The sequence below is a fragment of the Lissotriton vulgaris genome, chromosome 8 (assembly GCF_964263255.1).
Source record: "Lissotriton vulgaris chromosome 8, aLisVul1.2, whole genome shotgun sequence".
NCBI classification, from domain to species: Eukaryota; Metazoa; Chordata; class Amphibia; order Caudata; family Salamandridae; genus Lissotriton; species Lissotriton vulgaris.
In genome coordinates, this window is record NC_141696.1 from 1,387,201,842 (window position 1) to 1,387,220,120 (window position 18,279).

An 18,279-nucleotide genomic window follows, 5' to 3' on the forward strand; every position below is an offset into this window, starting at 1 on the left:
ACTGATGCCAGGGCAGATGCTCAGGTTGGACAGGCTTTGCTGCAGAATTTGTTCGCACAATAGTGGTGTTAATTTCTTTTCTCCACCGCCGCTTTGGTGTGGGGATGGGCTTGCCATTCTATTCACTAGATTATGACTATACACAGAGATCCCCTACTACAGAAGGAGTAGTTTCTGTCCTGTAACTCCAGTTCTGTAGTAGGGGTATCTCTGTTATAGTCATAAGCGCCGGCCCTCCTCCCCGGTGGAGAGAGAGATATTCATGTAAGGAATGCTACAGGTCTGGCGTGTTACGCCTTCAAAAAGAACTGAAAGTAAAAGGGACCTGCAGTGCATTCTGGGATACTGTGAAGTTCTTGAAAGTTCTCTTAAAGGCACAGTATCTTGTTTTGAGCCACATAATGGCAGCCTATGGGGCTTGTCTGTCCATGTCTTCCTCTCTATCATTCCAGAGGGTTTTTGCTGCTAAGGCAAGGGAAATCTGGACAGGCTTTGCTGTTTGTGGATTTTTTTGGTGGAATTTCTAGTTGAAGTACTGGACAGTGTAGCCTGGTTATAGGCTGCATTATCTGTCTTTAAATTCTCTCTTAAGTGTCTGTGCAGGTATGCATTTTTTCGACATTTTAAGAGATTATTTTTGATTGCTCCGGGGTCCACGCACATGGGCGGGACTATTCACTAGATTATGACTATAATAGAGATACCCCTACTACAGAACTGGAGTTACAGGACAGAAACTACTCCTTCCCTCCACCAATATAGTATATGCCTACTGTTGGGGCAAGTTTGCGGCATTATGTGCAGAAAAAACAGGTAAGAGACCCTTTCTGGCCCTCTTTCTCTGGTCCTTCTGTTTATTATTTGTCTTGTCCAGCAGAACTCTGCTTTGGGTACCTTAAAAGACTAACTTTCTGCCATTTCTGCATATCTGCATTGTCAGATCAGCCATCCCTTTTCAGGTCCAACACTTGTTTCCACCTTCACCCTTCATCATACCTCATTTAAATGTATTTCTGATGTTTCAGATGTGTGTTCCTTTCGAGCTGTTACGCAACTGCCCTGTCAGGCTATTTACTATCAATAGGGCCTTTCTAGTGGCAATAACATTTGCCTTGAGAGTCCGCGAGCTCCAGGGTTTTTCATCTAAGTCTCCATACCTCAACATCTTCCCAGATAAGCTGGTCCTTCGCACTAAAGCTATCACTCCCTTTCATGTAAGCCAGGCCATCACCCTGCCTACATTTTACGCTCTGCCTCATCCCTCTTAGGAAGAGGAGCTACTCACCTGGCTGGACCCAAAAAGAGCATTGATGTTCTACCTTGACCACATAAAAGAGTTTCAGGTGGACGATCAACATTTCATGGGTTATGTCAGAGCCTAGAAAGGGAAGGCGGTCCAGAAACAGACCATCTCTTGATGGAACGTGCTCTATTTCAAAATCTGCTACACATTGACCAAGAAGCAACCTCCTGAGGATTTGCATGCTCATATCACGCTACCACATCGATTCGCTTTTGTAGGTCGTCTGTGAAGCGGGCAGCACCAATGTCTACCAATAGGAATGGTAGTAAAGGACCTAAACAGCCACTTTTTGCTGAGATTTTGAAGCAACCTACTAGTATGTCAACGAAGGGGGGCTTATCTTCATCATCCAATGTACCTCAGGCTCTGTCAACTCATAATGATCAAACATTAACAGACACTATGCAAAGAATGTTGCAAGACCTTTCTGGGGTCAATCGCAGACTAGAAGGCATGGATCTTACAATCACATCCTTAGCTGCAGAAACTAAATCGATTCGAACGGACCTCACCACTTTTCATACGAAAATTGAAACTCTTGATTCTAAAGTGCTTGCTATGGAGAATCGCCTGGATTTGGTTCAAAGCTCGGAACAGGATCTTCTTTTTCTGCACAGTAAAATCATTGACTTGGAAGATCGCAGTCACAGTGATAATGTCAGTTTTTTTGGTTTTCCTGAGAATATTGAAGGACAAAACATGAAAACATTCCTCTGTGGTAATCTCCCATTAATGACTGGCATTTCCTTCACCCCACCTCTGGAAATCCAACAAGCCAACCGAATTGGCCCTCCGTGTTTGAACCCGCTTGTTTTCGCATCACCAGAAATGGTGAATCCAAGGAGTTTTATGATCCTGCGCTTCTGCAGCAATTTTTGGATGACATCAAAACCCACGACATGGACACACAGTCTTCTTCTTGTGAACAGTCCCAGTCACTCCTTCCTCCCCCTCAAATGTATCAACCAAACATCCACCTGCTACTAGCAACTCCAGACAACGAGGCAGAGATTTTAGTAGACTTAATCGTCCTCAAGATGATAAGACCTCAGCTTTGCGATTTGTCCCTACTCACACAAAGGAACCGCAGAGGGACAAATGTAGATCGCCTCTTAAAACACCTTCAGATGCCGACTGAACAATACTTTATTGTTTAAAGGTTTATTTCGATGTCTTTTTGCGTTTTCAATCATATAATGTAATCACTTATGCTCTCTTTCTCATCGCCTCTTAAGACACCTTTAGATGCTGTTTGATTAACTTTTTATGATTATTTTTTTTCTTTTAATGTTTGGATGTATCTTTAAGCATGTACTGCAGTCACTTCTGTTTCCTTTGTCATTTTACAATATATACTCTAAAGTTATTACATATTCTCTAACTAGCGGGTTTCTTTATGGCTTTTAAAACGCATGTTTCTCCAATATTATAATGTTCATGTATGTTTAGACATAGTATTTAACATCTAGTATGCCTTTTCTTCATTATTGACCCCCCCCCCTGATAATATTAGCATTGTCTTATTTAGTATTGCATATTTTTCATTCTTTAATTGTCTTATGGGTTATAGCTCGTATTAACTTTTATTTGCTTTCTCTGTCTCCAGGTCAGCTTCTTACTCTCCTTTATTTTTTTCATATACATGTTTTGTTCTTCTCTTAATTTCCATTCTTCTTTATCTTCATATATTCCATTTTGCTATTTATTCTATCTTCTTATGATCTTCTTTTTTTCAGCAATTTCTGGATTTCCTTTCTATTGGCAACAATCCCGTCTTAAGTATCTAGGTATATTGATCAATAGGGGTTTGAATAATATGGTTACGGATAATTTGACACCTTTATTTACACAAATGCAAAGGGATTTTGATAAATGGAGCGCTTTAGGATTATCTCTTTGGGGGAGGGTTCAAGCGGTTAAAATGGTCACTTTGCCGAGATTCCTTTATGTTTTAGCTATGCTTCCTCTTCAAATTCCTCTAGCTACTCTTCGATCCATTGACTCCAAAATAAAACTCTTTATCTGGGGTACGGCTAAGCCGCGTCTGGCTATTACCAAATTAAAAGCCTATCAGTTATATGGGGGTATGGGTTTACCCTCTATTGAGCATTATTCACTTGCCCTTCATATTTCTCAGCTCTCCTTTTTACCCAAATCTAAAGATGTTCCTCAATGGGTACCACTTGAACGGCACATTTTGGCTCAAGATTTGGGATTATCCCCTTTGTACGGTACAGGGACTAGTTCTTCTGATCCTAAAAACCCTATTTTATCTGCAATGCATAAGTCTTGGCAGAGAGGTCATCGCATACTAAAATCTAAGTCGAGGATTCACGTTAAAGCACCCCATGGCATAATTCAGCTATTCGTATTGGTGGCCATACCTTGTCATGACCTTTATGGAAAGAGGCTGGCATCCATTCCATTGATCAACTTTTACATGATGGACATTTCAAATCTTTTCCCCAAATTTGTGAGGAATTTCACCTACCACCTTTACAATCCTCTAAATATATTCAACTCCAACAATGTATTACAAAACACTTAGATCGTCCACCGACATACTTCAAATATCTCCCATATTGTCTTATTTACAGTTGTGGGGGAATTTTAAAGGGGTGACTTCTGCTCCTGGTTGTGACAAAACACACATCGTTTGCGAATGTTCACGTACCAAACCCTTGGCTATTCATGGGGAAAACACTGACTTCTACAATGTCATTAACATTACCTTTTACACCCGCCACCATTATTCTACATGATCTTCGAAGGTTCCCGAAACTCTCTAAGCCACAAACTCGCCTTCTTCATACTGCTTTGGCCACAGCCAAGATTTGTATTTTGCGTCACTGGAAATCTTCCTCAGCTCCCTCTCAGGAAGAATGGTTGGTGGCAATGATGCAAACGGCTTTACACGAACGCACAATTTACAATCTTCAGGATCAGGCTTCCATTTTTCTTCAAACTTGGTCTCCCTTTCTGGAAACTACGGTAGATGATGACTCTACATCTACTACTACTTCTACTCTTACGACACCGCCCTAATTTTCTTTCATGACTCCTTCTTTATCACTTTACCCTTTCTATCCTCTCCCTCCCCTCTATCCCCACCCCTACCCTTTCCTACATTGTTACTCTGGTACTTTCTTCCTTCCTTTTCTTTGTCTTATCTATTGATTTTTTCTTTTATTTCTCTTTCCCCTTTTATTATTTACTTTGCCTTATACACCAAACATATCCATCACATTTTCTAATGTTTTCCCGTAAGGGGTTATGACATATATGCTAATAATTATTTCTTTTTTCCTTCCTCATATTTGTTGCACTTTGCATGTGATTTCTTATTGCTTGTATTTTCCATGTATTACTATGACATTTTATTACTTTGTTATCCTCTTTGTATTGCATTGAAAATTTTAATAAAAAATTTCAACACAAAAAAAAACCTTGTTAGCAGATATCTATGATGATGGGTAGTTATCAAAGTTAGATAATTAGGGCCAGAAGAGCTTATTTTAGGGTCTAAATGATATTGTCTCACCCTTGATTTTGTGCAGTTGGCTTCCCATCTCATTTCCCTCTGTTTTTTTATTAAGAGTTTTTTCAATTCGGACCTGGAAATGGTAGTACAGGTCATTGGGTTCTCAAATAACTTGGGGAAGCCAATGGTACACAAACTATTGTTGACATATTGCAACCATTTAATTCTGCATAGCCCATCTAGCTTTAGACAATCGGATAGAATATCCTGCTTTAGTGGGAGCGGCCTGAATTTGGTCCTAAATAAAATGGACATCCAGTTCAGTATGGCAAATATAGGAGGAGCAGGATTGGGGAACGTCTAACAAAAAATGTGTTCTCTGTTGATTGGAGATTATCGAAAGATGCTACTCCCCACACTGCTACTCCATAAGTTGCCACTGACATTGTTTTAGCTTTGTATATCTTTTTTATGGTTTCTATAGGTTTAGACCCCAATTTCTTAACAAAGCTAATAATTGCCCCTATGCTTCTTTCCATCATAAGGCCTCTATTTGCCACCATGTTATGCCATGTATTTTTTTAATTGAACAATACCCCCAAATAGAAAAATGATTCAACTACTTCCAATTTCCTCCCTTCGATGTTCCAGGTAGTTTGATGTCTCAATCTGGCTCCTGCCACAAGCACAAATGATTTGGTTTAATTAACTTTAAAATCTAAATTATTCAGCAGAACCACCTCGTCTGCGTAGAGAAATATGGGTACTGGGGCAGAGTTAATAATGGGAACATCCTTAGTGGGCCCCACCAATGCAGCTTCAACACCATTCATGTAGAGGGAGAATAAAAAGGGTGCGAGTACGCACCCCTGCCTAACTCCGCGAGCAAGGGGAGGGTCGAGAATCCTCCCACTCTGTATCCATACACATGCAAGCCACAGCTGTGAAGTACAACCCCTGAATAAAATTAATTATTGGTTTATCTAGACCCATGTCAGCCATTATGGACCAGAGTCTGCGTACATTTGGAGTTAAGTTGAAGTGAAGTTGAAAGATCAAGTGGACTAGGGAAGAAACAAAGCTGAAACGTTAATGAAAGTTTTCAGAGAGCTGTTTCCCTCCCCAAACATGATCTGTAAATATTTATTGCTGGGGCCTAATTTAACCCTGTACAACATGAAATTGTTATGCAAAGATTTATACAGGTAATAGTTGGAAACCAGGTGCCGTTCCTTCCTCAGTGCAGTTTTCCCTGCTGTTTGTATTCAGGAACAGCCTAGATGCACCCTCCATATGGTGATCAAGAACAACAACACCCTAATAAGTAGGAGGACCAGTGCAGATCCACCCCCGTTAACACAAGCTGCACATGCTTCTTCCCTACTTGATGCCATTTCTCAAGGGAATTTGAAACATCTACCTTTACATAGAAAGAGGTTTCTTGTTTTATACTTATTTGTTCTGACGATAAGCTCAGCCAATATTTTTTAAAAACATTATTGACGGCAATTCTGATTTTATGTTGCAGGTACAGATGGGCATTTGTTCCAGAAGTGGACACAGAGCCACTTAAGATTCCAGTAGACCTAGTGGAAAGCCACCAAGAATGCAAACCTCATGTTGTCAGAATCATGGAACTTCTCAAACCAAAATATGAGGTAAACTTCCAATTTATATTCCTGTATTTAGCACTTTCAATAAAGTATCATGAGTATAATTCATGCATATAAGCAGCTCCATAAAATCATTAAAATATGTTTAACATGCAAATATCATAAAATACATATCAGCTTCTGACCTCGTCCTGTGTTCTGATCTTCAATCCCCTTCTTACATGTTACACAATTATTTCACTATTATCGTTGCACACAAGCACACAGAGATGCTTCAGTTGAGGGTAGCTTTAGCGACCATGCCATTTTCAACTCCATCTGTCTTCTTGAATGGAATCTATACTAAAGTTCAATAATATAATTCTACCTCCTGTTTCTTGCATGCACAATGCGCATGTATACTCCTGGGAATGGTGATAGGGCCCTTCTTGGAACGTCTTGGCTGTGCCTTGCACTAGAACAGTCACCTGGGGCGACAGGCGTTTCCTGGTTGCCGCCCCTAGACTCTGGAACACCCTTCCTGCACATATCCGAGCAAGTCCCTCCCTGTTCACATTCCGCAAACAGCTAAAGACGTGGTTATTTGACCAATAGCCTTGTATATCTTCTTTACCCCAGTTGCTGATCCATCCCTTAACTAGCGCCGAGACGCCCACGGGTATTCGCTGCGCTCTACAAATGTCAATAAATAAATAAATAAATAAATAAATATACTCACACCAAGGCCTGTGTAATTGGTTTATTGATCTAAGTGTTGATTGTCTTCAAGGTGTTCCAGCTTCAGGGCAATAAGTGCACTAAATTGGTTGACTTGGCCTTGCCAGGGAGTACAGTCCACTCATCAATTCTAGCCTGGAGTGATTCCTCATATGGCATCTGTTTTTCCATTCTCACCTTAGTTCACCTACACTGCCACTGACATTTTGCCGGGAAACAGCCTTTACAACACGGTTATTACCATGCAATACATTTACTACGAATCCATTACAACGTGTTTTCCTTTACCACACATGCCCTTACCACACATATTTTTACCACACTTATGCAGTATTGGATCTTTCATAGATTCACATGCTTGAATCATCCCCATCATCGAGGTGTGAGTCTCACTGTAAATTGTATAATAGCAGTAATTAATCTTATAATTGGCAACAATGCATCGAACAGACACTGTATTAGCCCATCAATATCCTTTTGTAAAAAGAACCAAAGTTAAAACACAACCAATCGGACATCAGCACCCTCTAGCACACTCCACAGAGAGGCAAGTCCTTCAGACCTTGTGGTTCATGTGGTAAAAAAAGGCCGCAGAGTGAGGATCCCCACAAGGATTGTATTTACTGCGTGTACCCTCTTCATAAGAATTTGCTGAACCTTTTCTACAAAGACTTTGGAAGATAGAGAAGGGAGACCGCTTATTATATTGGAGAGGCTAAAATCTAAATCTTCTGTACTTTCTGAGGAGGAAGGCAGTTTTAGTTCCGAGACATCAGTTGAACTTTCTAAAAAGAGGGATAGATCTTTGAAATCCCCTGATGGACGTAATAAAAAGCGTCAAAAATGACCCATCATGTGTCTGCGCATACTGCCTCAAAAAAAGGGAAGCAACATCCCCTTCTGAAGAAAGATCTGCCTCCAAACTGCCACTAAACATGCAAAAATTCACTCAGAGGCTGTAAAGCCGTCGTCATTGTCGAAAAAGCCCTCGTCGACGATAAAACCGCCAATGTGATTAGTTTCCCAGCAGTCATCGACAACACAAAGGTTAACGGAGGCTTTGTCAACTTGGATTAAATTGATGGAAGTTTTATCATCGTCAATGCTTGTGTATAAACTGTGTCTTTGAAGTAGCCCAAACATGTCGCTAAATTAACGCCTTTGACCACCCTGTGTCATCACTATGTACCGAAATTATAATATGTGGGATGCTGACGACGGAATGTGCACAGAAAGAGATCGTTGATGTCAATTACTGTTTCATTGTGCTCAATTTGGATATGTATCACTGTAGAATGACTTAAAAAAATAAAGTTAAAAAAAAAGTTTTATTGTCGACATCACCTTTTCCACCGTTGGTGCTTAATCTCTTCATCCGTCAACTATGCACCTAGCGTTGACACCTCCAACATCGTTGATGCCTCCGCCACCAACGACACTTTCATCGACGACACCTCTGCCGTTGACGATAACTTATTTGTCGACAGTTGCGGCTCTGTCGACTGCACCGACAATGACAATACCGTCGCTAACCACTATTTTTTCCACATTGACAGTATCTGTGTCGCCGCCTCATTCAAAGAGACCTTCTACCTTGCATATTACACCAATTTTCTCATCGAAATTCTCGTTGACGATGCTGTCTCCGAGAGGTTTTTTTTTCACGATCCTTCACATATTTCGCTTTTACCTCCTAGTCAGTTCTTAGAGGAGTCTAATGATGACGGAATGTGCAGTTCAGTTCACAGTCCTTCACAACATCATGTCAAGTTTCAGGAGGAGGAGGCTGAGGGTGAATATTATGGGCTACAGTATCACCAATCTATCGACAAATCAAAAACCACTGGATGATGATGTAGAAGAAGGTGAAATACAAAATGCTCCACCAGTTATTGATGAATGGTCGAACTACTTAATTCCTATGCCTTCTCCTACAGTTCCTCCAGCTATTGAGTTTCCACCTGAGGATATTGGTGGCTTCCATGCTTTGATGGAAAGAGCTGCCAATCGTATTTATTTACTGATACCTGTGAAACAGTCTGACTGTTTTTTGTATGATTTTAGGGATCAGTCCAGGAAATCAGTGTGTGCAATTCTCATTATTGATCACATTTGGGAAGAAGGGATCAAAATTATGAAAGCGCCATATTCAGTGCCTGCCGTTCTTCCCAGGATAGATAAAAATATAAGGCCCCTGATGATGCACCAACCTGCTTTGTGGGACAGCAGAGGGCAGATTCTGTAATTGCTCAAGCTGTACAACGAAGACCACGAAACCCTTCAGTACCTATTACTGCTCCTCCTGATAAAGATGGATGCAGCTTGGACAATATTGGAAAAAGATTTACCACCGTTGCAGATGTGTCAGTGCATGCTTCCAATTCCCTAGCAATTCTTGGAAGATATGACCGCCAGATGTGGTCGGACGTGGCATCATATCTTGAATATTTACCGGATATAAAAAACAAGACGCTCTAAAAATTCTTCTTGAAGGTGAAAGATCAGCCTCTGAGATTATTGATATATCCATGGACATGGCTTCTCTTGGTTTTAGACAACTAGCTGGAGCGGCAGTTCTCCGTCGTCAGGGCCGGTTGAAATCTACCACTTTCCATCTTGGGGTGCAGAGCAAGATTTTAGACATTCCTTTAGATGGTGATGCACTCTTTGGGAAGCACATTGATGAGGCTTTACAGGCTACCAAAACACTTTTTTGCGGAGCACATGAGAAAGGGTCGTAATCCTTTTGTGGAAATTACCAAAAATATCAGCCACAATCATACCAGTCTTACCACTATGGGTATCAGTAGGAGCAGTTATAACGAGCACCACGTCTGCTGCATATTCCAGACAACAGCCCAAACAAGCTACCCAATCTAGAGAAAATACTAGAAAACAGTAACATCGCGACACCTGCTATGACTCCATCCATGACCAACATAAATCCAACTAATATTTCTCTGCATTCCGATCAGTGGAGCCAAATTACAACTGACAAATGGATCCTGGACATCATAAAGTATGGCCAAGCTCTAGAATTTGTAACAGTTCCACCTTCCTCATCCACCCCTAAGATGGCTTCCACCTCATCTCCAATTGTTAAAAAAGGAAGCATATGTTATGCTTCAGAAAGGAGCCATAGAAAAAGTTCCTCGTTCTCAGAGGGGAATGGTTTTTATTCCCACTTCTTTTTAATAGGGAAAAAGTCAGGGGAATGAAGACCCATTCTGGATCTCAGAAATCTAAATAAGTATCTGCAGAAAAATTCTTTCCCCATGGTCACTCTCCAGGAGTTACTTCAGCTTCTCAATCATGCAGATTTTATGACAACTCTAGACTTCAAGATGCATATTTCCATTTACCAGTAGATCCCAAACATCGAAAATGTCTTCGCTTCTCTGTAGAAGGTGCTCATTTTCAATTCAAAGTCCTCCTGTTTGGTCTCCACTCAGCCCCATGAGTGTTCACCAAGTGCCTAGCTCCAGTTGTTGCTTGTCTCAGACTTTAAGGTCTTCAACTGTTTCCTTATCTCAAGTAAAGGCACTGTCTTATCAGCAGGCTTCAAAGGCAACTACAAAATGCTTACTAATGTGTTGCTCCCTGGGGCTGATGCTCAATTTTCAAAAATGTGTTCTACAACCCTCCCAAAAGATTACCTTTCTCAGAGAAACTCTGGATACCGTCCAAGATAGGGCATTCTTGTCTGCTCCGACTGCGACCAACTGATGTCAGTTACCGACCCCCACCGCCGGTGTCTTCACTACGGCCGACCTCCTGCACCTGCTGGGGTTCTCCATCAATGTGCTGAAGTCGCACCTGTGTCCCTCTCAGAAACTCCTCTTCATCGGAGCGGGTCTGGACTTGGCGCAGTTTCAGGTTTATCCTCCCGAACAGCGGGTTCGGGATATTCAGGCTCTGATTCCGATCTTTCAGCCGTTATCCCGAGTCTCAGTCAGGTTGGCGCTGCGGCTTCTGGGGCTGATGGCCTCCTGCATCCTTCTGGTGCATCACGCCAGGTGGCGGATGCGGGCTCTGCAGTGGGACCTGAGGTTTGTGGGCCCAGCATCAGGGCAACCTGTCCGACCATATCTTGATCTCGGTGGGCACTGCAAGACAGTTGCAGTGGTGGCTCACGGACCGCGATTAGGTCAGCGGCAGATCCCTCTCCCTACCCCACCCGGAGCACGTAGTTGTGACGGACGCGTCCCTCCAGGGCTGGGGAGGCCACATGGGAGAGGCGGAGATCAGAGGCCTCTGGTCTCTGGCGGAGTCCCGGCTCCACATCAACCTTCTGGAGCTGCGGGCGATCCGGACTGCACTGAAGGCATTCCTCCCCTCTGTCCGGGGGAGTGTAGTGCAGGTGTTCACGGACAACACCACCGCCATGTGGTACTGCAACAAACAGGGCGGGGTGGGGTTGTGGACCCTATGCCAGGAGACTCTGCGCCTCTGGTAGTGGCTGGAACATCAGGGCATGACCCTGGTGGTTCAACACCTGGCAGGTTCTCTGAACGCCAGGGCGGACGAACTCAGCCTTCGGTGCATGATTTATCACGAATGGCGTCTGAACTCGGACGTGGCGCAAGGCCTCTTTCAGCAGTGGGCAGAGCCTTGATTAGATCTATTCGCCACAGAAGAGAACGCGCAATGTCATCAGTTCTGCGCGTTGGAATTTCCAAGGCGGAACTCGCTCGAAGACGATTTTCGTCGCGAGTGGAGCTGCGGTCTGTTGTACACCTTTCCGCCTATACCACTTCTGCCCACAGTGCTGAAGAAGCTCAGGCGCGACCGGGCCCAAGTTATCCTTGTGGCTCCGGACTGGGCACGAAGATACTGGTATCCCGAGCTACTCAGTATGTCTGTCGATCCTCCGATTAGTCTGCCTCTTCAGGAGGACCTTCTGTCTCAGCAGCAGGGGACGGTTATCCACCCAAACCTGACCAGTCTCCACCTCCATGCTTGGAGATTGAGCGGCGACAGTTGAGACCATTTGACTTGCCTCCTGAAGTTTGTGATTTAATTCTGGCAGCCAGGCGTCCCTCCACAAAGTAGGTATATGCCTGCAGGTGGAACAAGTTTGTGGCATGGTGCACAGCAAAGGCTGTTTATCCCCTTTCTGCCCCTCTTTCTGAGGTTCTCCTCTTCCTTCTTTCTCTTGCCCAGCAGGGCTCTGCTCTGGACACTATCAAGTGCTACCTTTCTCCCCTTTCCGCTTTCTTAAGGCTACCTGATCAGCCTTCTTTGTTCAAGTCCCCGGTTGTTAACAGATTCTTGAAGGGCATCACTCATATGTTCCCCCCTGTTCCTTTCGTGATGCCTCAGTGGGACTTGAACCTGGTACTTACCTTTCTGATATGCGCTCCCTTCGAGCCCCTTCATAACTGTCCTCTCTGTCTTCTTACCCTTAAGACTGCTTTCCTGGTTGCCATCACCTCTGCCAGGAGAGTGAGTGAGCTCCAGGCTCTGTCATCCAAGCCTCCCTTCCTTTCTGTCCATCGGACAGGGTTGTGTTGCGAACAAGACCTTCTTTCCTGCCCAAAGTAGTCACAGCTTTCTACATCGGGCAGTCCATCACCTTGCCCACCTTCTTTCTGCCTCCGCATCCCTCTAAAGAGGAAGAGCGGCTCCACCGTCTGGACCCAAAACGTGCGCTCTCTTTCTATCTGGATCGCACACGCCAGTTCCGGGTGGATGACCAACTCTTTGTTGGTTACGTGGGCGCTAAGAAAGGTCGGGCAGTGCACAAACGGACAATCTCTCGGTGGGTCGTGCTGTGCATCAAGGCATGCTACTCCTTGGCTATAAAGGAGCCTCCTGTTGGGCTGAGGGCACATTCCACTCGGGCCACGGCGGCTACTACTGCCCTGGGCCGGGGAGTCTCCTTGCAGGACATCTGTCTGGCAGCTACATGGGCCTCGCTGCACACGTTCGCAAGACACTACTGCCTGGACAGCCAAGTCCGGAGGGATGGCTTCTTTGGTCGTTCCGTCCTCCAGGACCCTCTGGTGTGAATATTGGTTCGCAGACCCACCACCGGGGTTGGTATTGCTGGGGTATCTATTCTAAGGTAAGGAATCTAATACTAACCTGTTTCTTTCAGATGCACAAGTTACTTACCTTTGGTAACGATATAACTGTACGAAACAGTACTTAGTATTAGATTCCTTACCGCCCCACCCATCCTCCCGGTTCTGCGAACCGATATCTAGGGTTAAGGTCATCCCCTTTCAGGGCCCTAGTTTCATGGCACCAGTGTTGGTTTTTATCATGGCTCTGCGTTTCTGGTGCGGAAATGCTGTGTATAAGAACTAACATCAGAGCGCGAGGGCGGCGTCTAAGTACTCCGGCGACGTCATCCCGGCGCCGACGACGGAGCGGAGCCGCAGACGACGCCTACCGACGTGCAGGGGTATTGCTACGCAAAAGTTTCCGAATCCAGTCTGACGCCTGGGGATATTCTAAGGTAAGGAATCTAATACTAATTTCTGTTTCTTACAGATATATCGTTACCGAGGGTAAGTAACTTGTGCGTCCGGCCTTATGCGTTTCGAGATTTCACAGCTCTAGTTTACAGGCCAATGTCGAATGAGGCAATAAAAAACAAAACTGACACCTGTTTGCCATTAAATACATTCCACCCCCAGTGGACTCAAGGTGAGTTTGTCAAATCCATTACGGTGCTGGTAGTTCTGCTACACATATTTATCCCACATGGATTTACCTCAAGTAAATTTTAGGAAGCACCAATCAAAAAGATAATAAGATATTTAGCCCTTTGGCGTCCGCAAAGCACTAAATAGCTTATTGTGTGCCTACTAACTCCAGGTTTGGATTGTTCATATAATAAACTTTTGATTACCTTCAAATGATTATCAGGTTTATGTTCTCCTACGATAACCATGGTCAAGGTACAACAGTTGTGTGCTTTAGTTTACCGATGGTTGTTCCTAATACATTGTTATCCATTGTTTACCTTGACATTGTCCCACTCGTGCCTTTCCTAACCCAGTTTCACCCACAGTACTTATAACAGCTAGTAATTCAGTATTTAGCCAATTCCAAGAGTCTTCTTGACCTTGATTTAAGGGTGTGTCTTTTACTCCTCATGTATGGACAATTGAATTAAAGTACTTTCTGTTTATGAATACATTCATACTAGTGTCTTATTATCTTTGAGAAGTGCTTAATAAATGGATTGATGTACACTTAATTTCGGTATTGCCATTCAACGTTTTGTTTTTATGTTTTTTTAGGTTAACAATTACACAAATGAAATGACATCTAAGAAATTTGCATTTCCACTTCTCAATCTTCGTTCAATATCCAGTATCACACAGTTACTGCCTTTCTTCAGAATTCTGAATACTGCTTTCAAAACACAAGCAAAAGGCCCACAGGATTCGATCACTGTGAATGTGGAGTACCCTGTTGAGGATGTTACAAGAGCCTTGAAGGAGCTAGAGGAAAATGTTGAATATGATTTTCTTGATAATTTAGAAAGCTAATCTTATAGCAGAATGATTCTCTTTTATTTCTGAGGGAACAGATGACCCACACAGTGACATCCAGGCTGAGATTAATTTCAGTAATACAATGGATCACGTTTAGATTAATTTCTATGGCCAAATAGATTCCTGGTTCATCTTGCTTATTTCATTTACATGTGGTGTTAAATAGTGTACACCTTTTCTATTGAATGTTTTGTTAATACCCGCTCAAAACTATTATAGGCCTGAAAGATCTTACGATTACACAAAAACATCATCAAGGTGGCCTATCAAATCATTTCACAAAGAGTGACATTGAAGAATTGTAATTTGTTTTTATAGAACTTGGGGTATCAGTTTGAAGTATCAGTGCTGAGATTATTTCCATGATGAACCAGGAAGTGTTTAATGTCAAGACATTAGTGTATCATGTAGCACACTTTGATTTGAAATTCCTGTCAATCAATGTTTTTCAAACTTCGTGGGTAAAATTAGAGATTATGGTTGACTGTACATTTTTTAAATTAATTTCGTTGTAACTGTCTGTTCACATATTTGAAGTCACTTTCCAAATATCCGAGGTAATAGGAAGGGCTTGAAAATAATGTTTTGTTTACAATTTGCTGCTGGCTTTAAAAATATTTATTGTAGAATGTAGTCTTTTTTCAACCAAATCTTCATGTTCTTAAGCTATTTCCTGTTTAGCATGATCTCCTCTTCTGTTAAAATACAATGTGATGATCATTGCGGTAGCGATTGCTAAATATTTATTTTCTTTGATTTAGTTCTGATCATTCCAAATACCTAAAGCTCCAGTGCCTAATTTGCACAGTTTAGATGAGTAATTTATTTCCCCCAGAAATTATTGTATTTAGTCTAAATTATATTGATGCTTTATGCTCCAATAGAAGCCTATACACTATACATAGTGAGATGACGGAATGTAATCTAAATAATACTTATGTGAATGTTTCTTGATGCATAGTTCATTTAACACAAGTTACAAACAGATTTTACACTTACAAAAGTGTACCTCGTTATTTAATAAAACAGACTTACAAATTTTAATCAATGACAATTGACAATAGGAACGCGTGAGAAAAATTAACACTTTAAAGATTGTAGTCATTAAATGCAGCAGCAAAGATAGAATCGTTAACTTTAAAGATCAGCTACAGGAAAACTTGTTTTCAGATAAGCACCAATCTATCTGCTTTTGATGTATGGCCTGTCCACTTAGATAATGTCAAGTCCATCTCCTTCACATGAAGCTCTAATGAGGCGTTGAATTGACTCTTGTCTAACTAATTAATTACCAAGGCACTCCCAGTTTAGGTAGTACCAAGACACTCCCCGTTTAGTTTGTGCTTTTATTATATTTGCTATATATACAATGTATCATGGGTCTCATTTAACATGTGGGACACCCCATGAACTGTTAGGGAAGTCCCCCAATCAATGTATTCATCCAATAATTCAGTTATGATGTATTACTTGAAATATATCCAAAGAAAACAAGAGACTGAGAAGATGCTGTTGCTGATATGTATTACACAAAATATATGTAGTAGCCAGTATGACATTGAACAGAAAGTGCAGACGCAGTTATCAAGTGAGTGCACAAAACATATATATAAGACACTGTACAAGGCCCCTAGTTCAATACATGATTTAGATATGCACATTAGAATATTGTGGATCATTACACAATCCCATTTGATCACACTCAATTTGGAAACCAGGGGGGTGGAGGGGTATGTTGACGGTTTTGATGAATGAATGGGTCTCTCTTCAGGTCTAAGTCATCTGGTTCAAAACCAATTGGGAGTGCTTCCTAGACTTACAGTCTACTTCAGGGGTGCGCCACATTCAGTTATAGTAATGTGCACATATATGTGACCATTCGTATGTCTGAGGCTGTATCAATTTCTTAATGCATCTAATATCATCACAGAGACACTCTTAGCATATCAAGTGTCGTGTTCAGTGCTCTTTGTCTAAGTTCAATTGGCCACTTTGTATGGTCCTTTTGTATCCAATTTAGATTAGTAATCAATCTGTGAACATCATCTGCCCTCAGTTGCTGCAAACAACTGCCTCATGCAGAAACCTCTTGGGATGACCAGAGCAATTTTCTATGGGTGTTAAATGGCGTTACAAATACCTGTCATTGGTATAAAACATCAGATCCTATAAGGTAACCCATCACATTTCATATATAGGTAAAGATATCTCCAAATGCACTCTATGTGAGTGATGTGATTGTCTACCAATAAGGTAGTACTGAATAAAACAAACCATTAAAACATCTCCTTATCGATAAACAATAACATTTGCTAAAGAGAGACAATAACAATTACTGAAGTGAGTTAGCATTTACTTTGCATTATGTAAGCCAAAACACATCCTGATAGGTAAACAATAACAACTGCAGAAGAGAGTTAAGTTTCAACTTAATTCTTTAAGTAGTGTCTATCAAAGCCTTGCAATAAGCTGAGATACAAACCTGCTTCTTGTAAAGAAACTGGTCATTGGGGAATCAACTTGAAAGTATTCTGAAGACCACTACTCTTTCTCCCCAAGGATCATCTGTCCCCTACTTCTCTTGCTAATATATCAACAAAAATGTATGTTTGCAACACTCTTTACATTGGTGCGCCCCAGCAGTCCTCTGAAAGCTGCAGTATTCTGTCACGAGAACTGATGATTAGAGTACTTTGATTGCAAGTATATAATAAATAAATACATATTCCTCTAAAATAAACAAGTCCACGGCATCACTTACTTGAATCACTTAGTTAGCATTCATCAATAGTCGTAATCCAATCAAAACCGCTGAGCGTGTTCCATAAAGAAAAGTCAGTGGCATCATGCCACGCTCCTACTGTCTGGCACCCTGTGGATGCTGACAGAAAAAAACACCTCTGTCGCCTACCATGATTCTCTTTTATTAGACCCAAACATAAGGAAAATCCCTCAAAGTCCTAAGAGAGTGAAAATGCATCTTTTCAGCTGCACTGGAACATTTTGGTGATGTTCCAGCTGCTTTCCTACGCACATAACCACTCCATCCTTTTCAATCTCTTTCGCCTTTAGGTGCTATGCAAAGAACCTACAAATCATTGTTGATGAAAGCTTAAATCTCAAGAGGCAATGTTTTCTGGTCAGTAGATTTTCACTTTGCCTGTGGATCCAGCAATACCAGTGATGCTGTTTGTTGTTTATATTAATATATTTGGGTTATTTGTTGAGTGTTGTATTGTCTGCTTTGTTTTGATCATAATATTTATATCTCATTCGTATTTATTTCTGCTGGCTGACTGTAAACATCTTAGAAACAAAGAGCAGCACACATTTAAGACAAAGTGTTTATTTACTCCTTAACTCCCCCACACCCACCCCGCACAGGATCAGGACACATTTGTAAGGAGTACTTAGTCCTCCAGTGTGTAGGCTGGCAATAGCATTCTCAACCCTAGCTTGTCAGGACTTGACAGTCGCAACACATCCAAGGAATGTAGTAATAAAAATGCAACATACTCTTCTTGTATAGCCTAAACCAATGGTCAAACTTAATGTGAAACCATAGTTGACCCAGAGCAAAGCTTGCTCTGTCAGTGTATGTAAAGCAGCAGTGTAAGAAAAACATAAACATGAGCCTACTGCTATAAATATATT

At 41.9% G+C, this 18,279-nt stretch overlaps 1 protein-coding gene across 3 annotated transcripts in view; it reads left to right on the forward strand.

Moving 5' to 3' along the window:
- The window catches only part of DOP1B (DOP1 leucine zipper like protein B), an 870,802-nt gene extending 853,248 nt beyond the window's left edge, over nucleotides 1-17,554 (forward strand). For all 3 annotated transcript variants that reach the window (XM_086935393.1, XM_086935394.1, XM_086935395.1), the window contains exons 36-37: nucleotides 6,313-6,442; nucleotides 14,368-17,554. In XM_086935393.1, the coding sequence (XP_086791519.1) occupies nucleotides 6,313-6,442; nucleotides 14,368-14,619 (382 nt within the window). In that variant the 3' untranslated portion in view covers nucleotides 14,620-17,554. The remainder of the gene's footprint in view (nucleotides 1-6,312; nucleotides 6,443-14,367) is intronic.
- The last annotated feature ends 725 nt before the right edge of the window (nucleotides 17,555-18,279 follow it).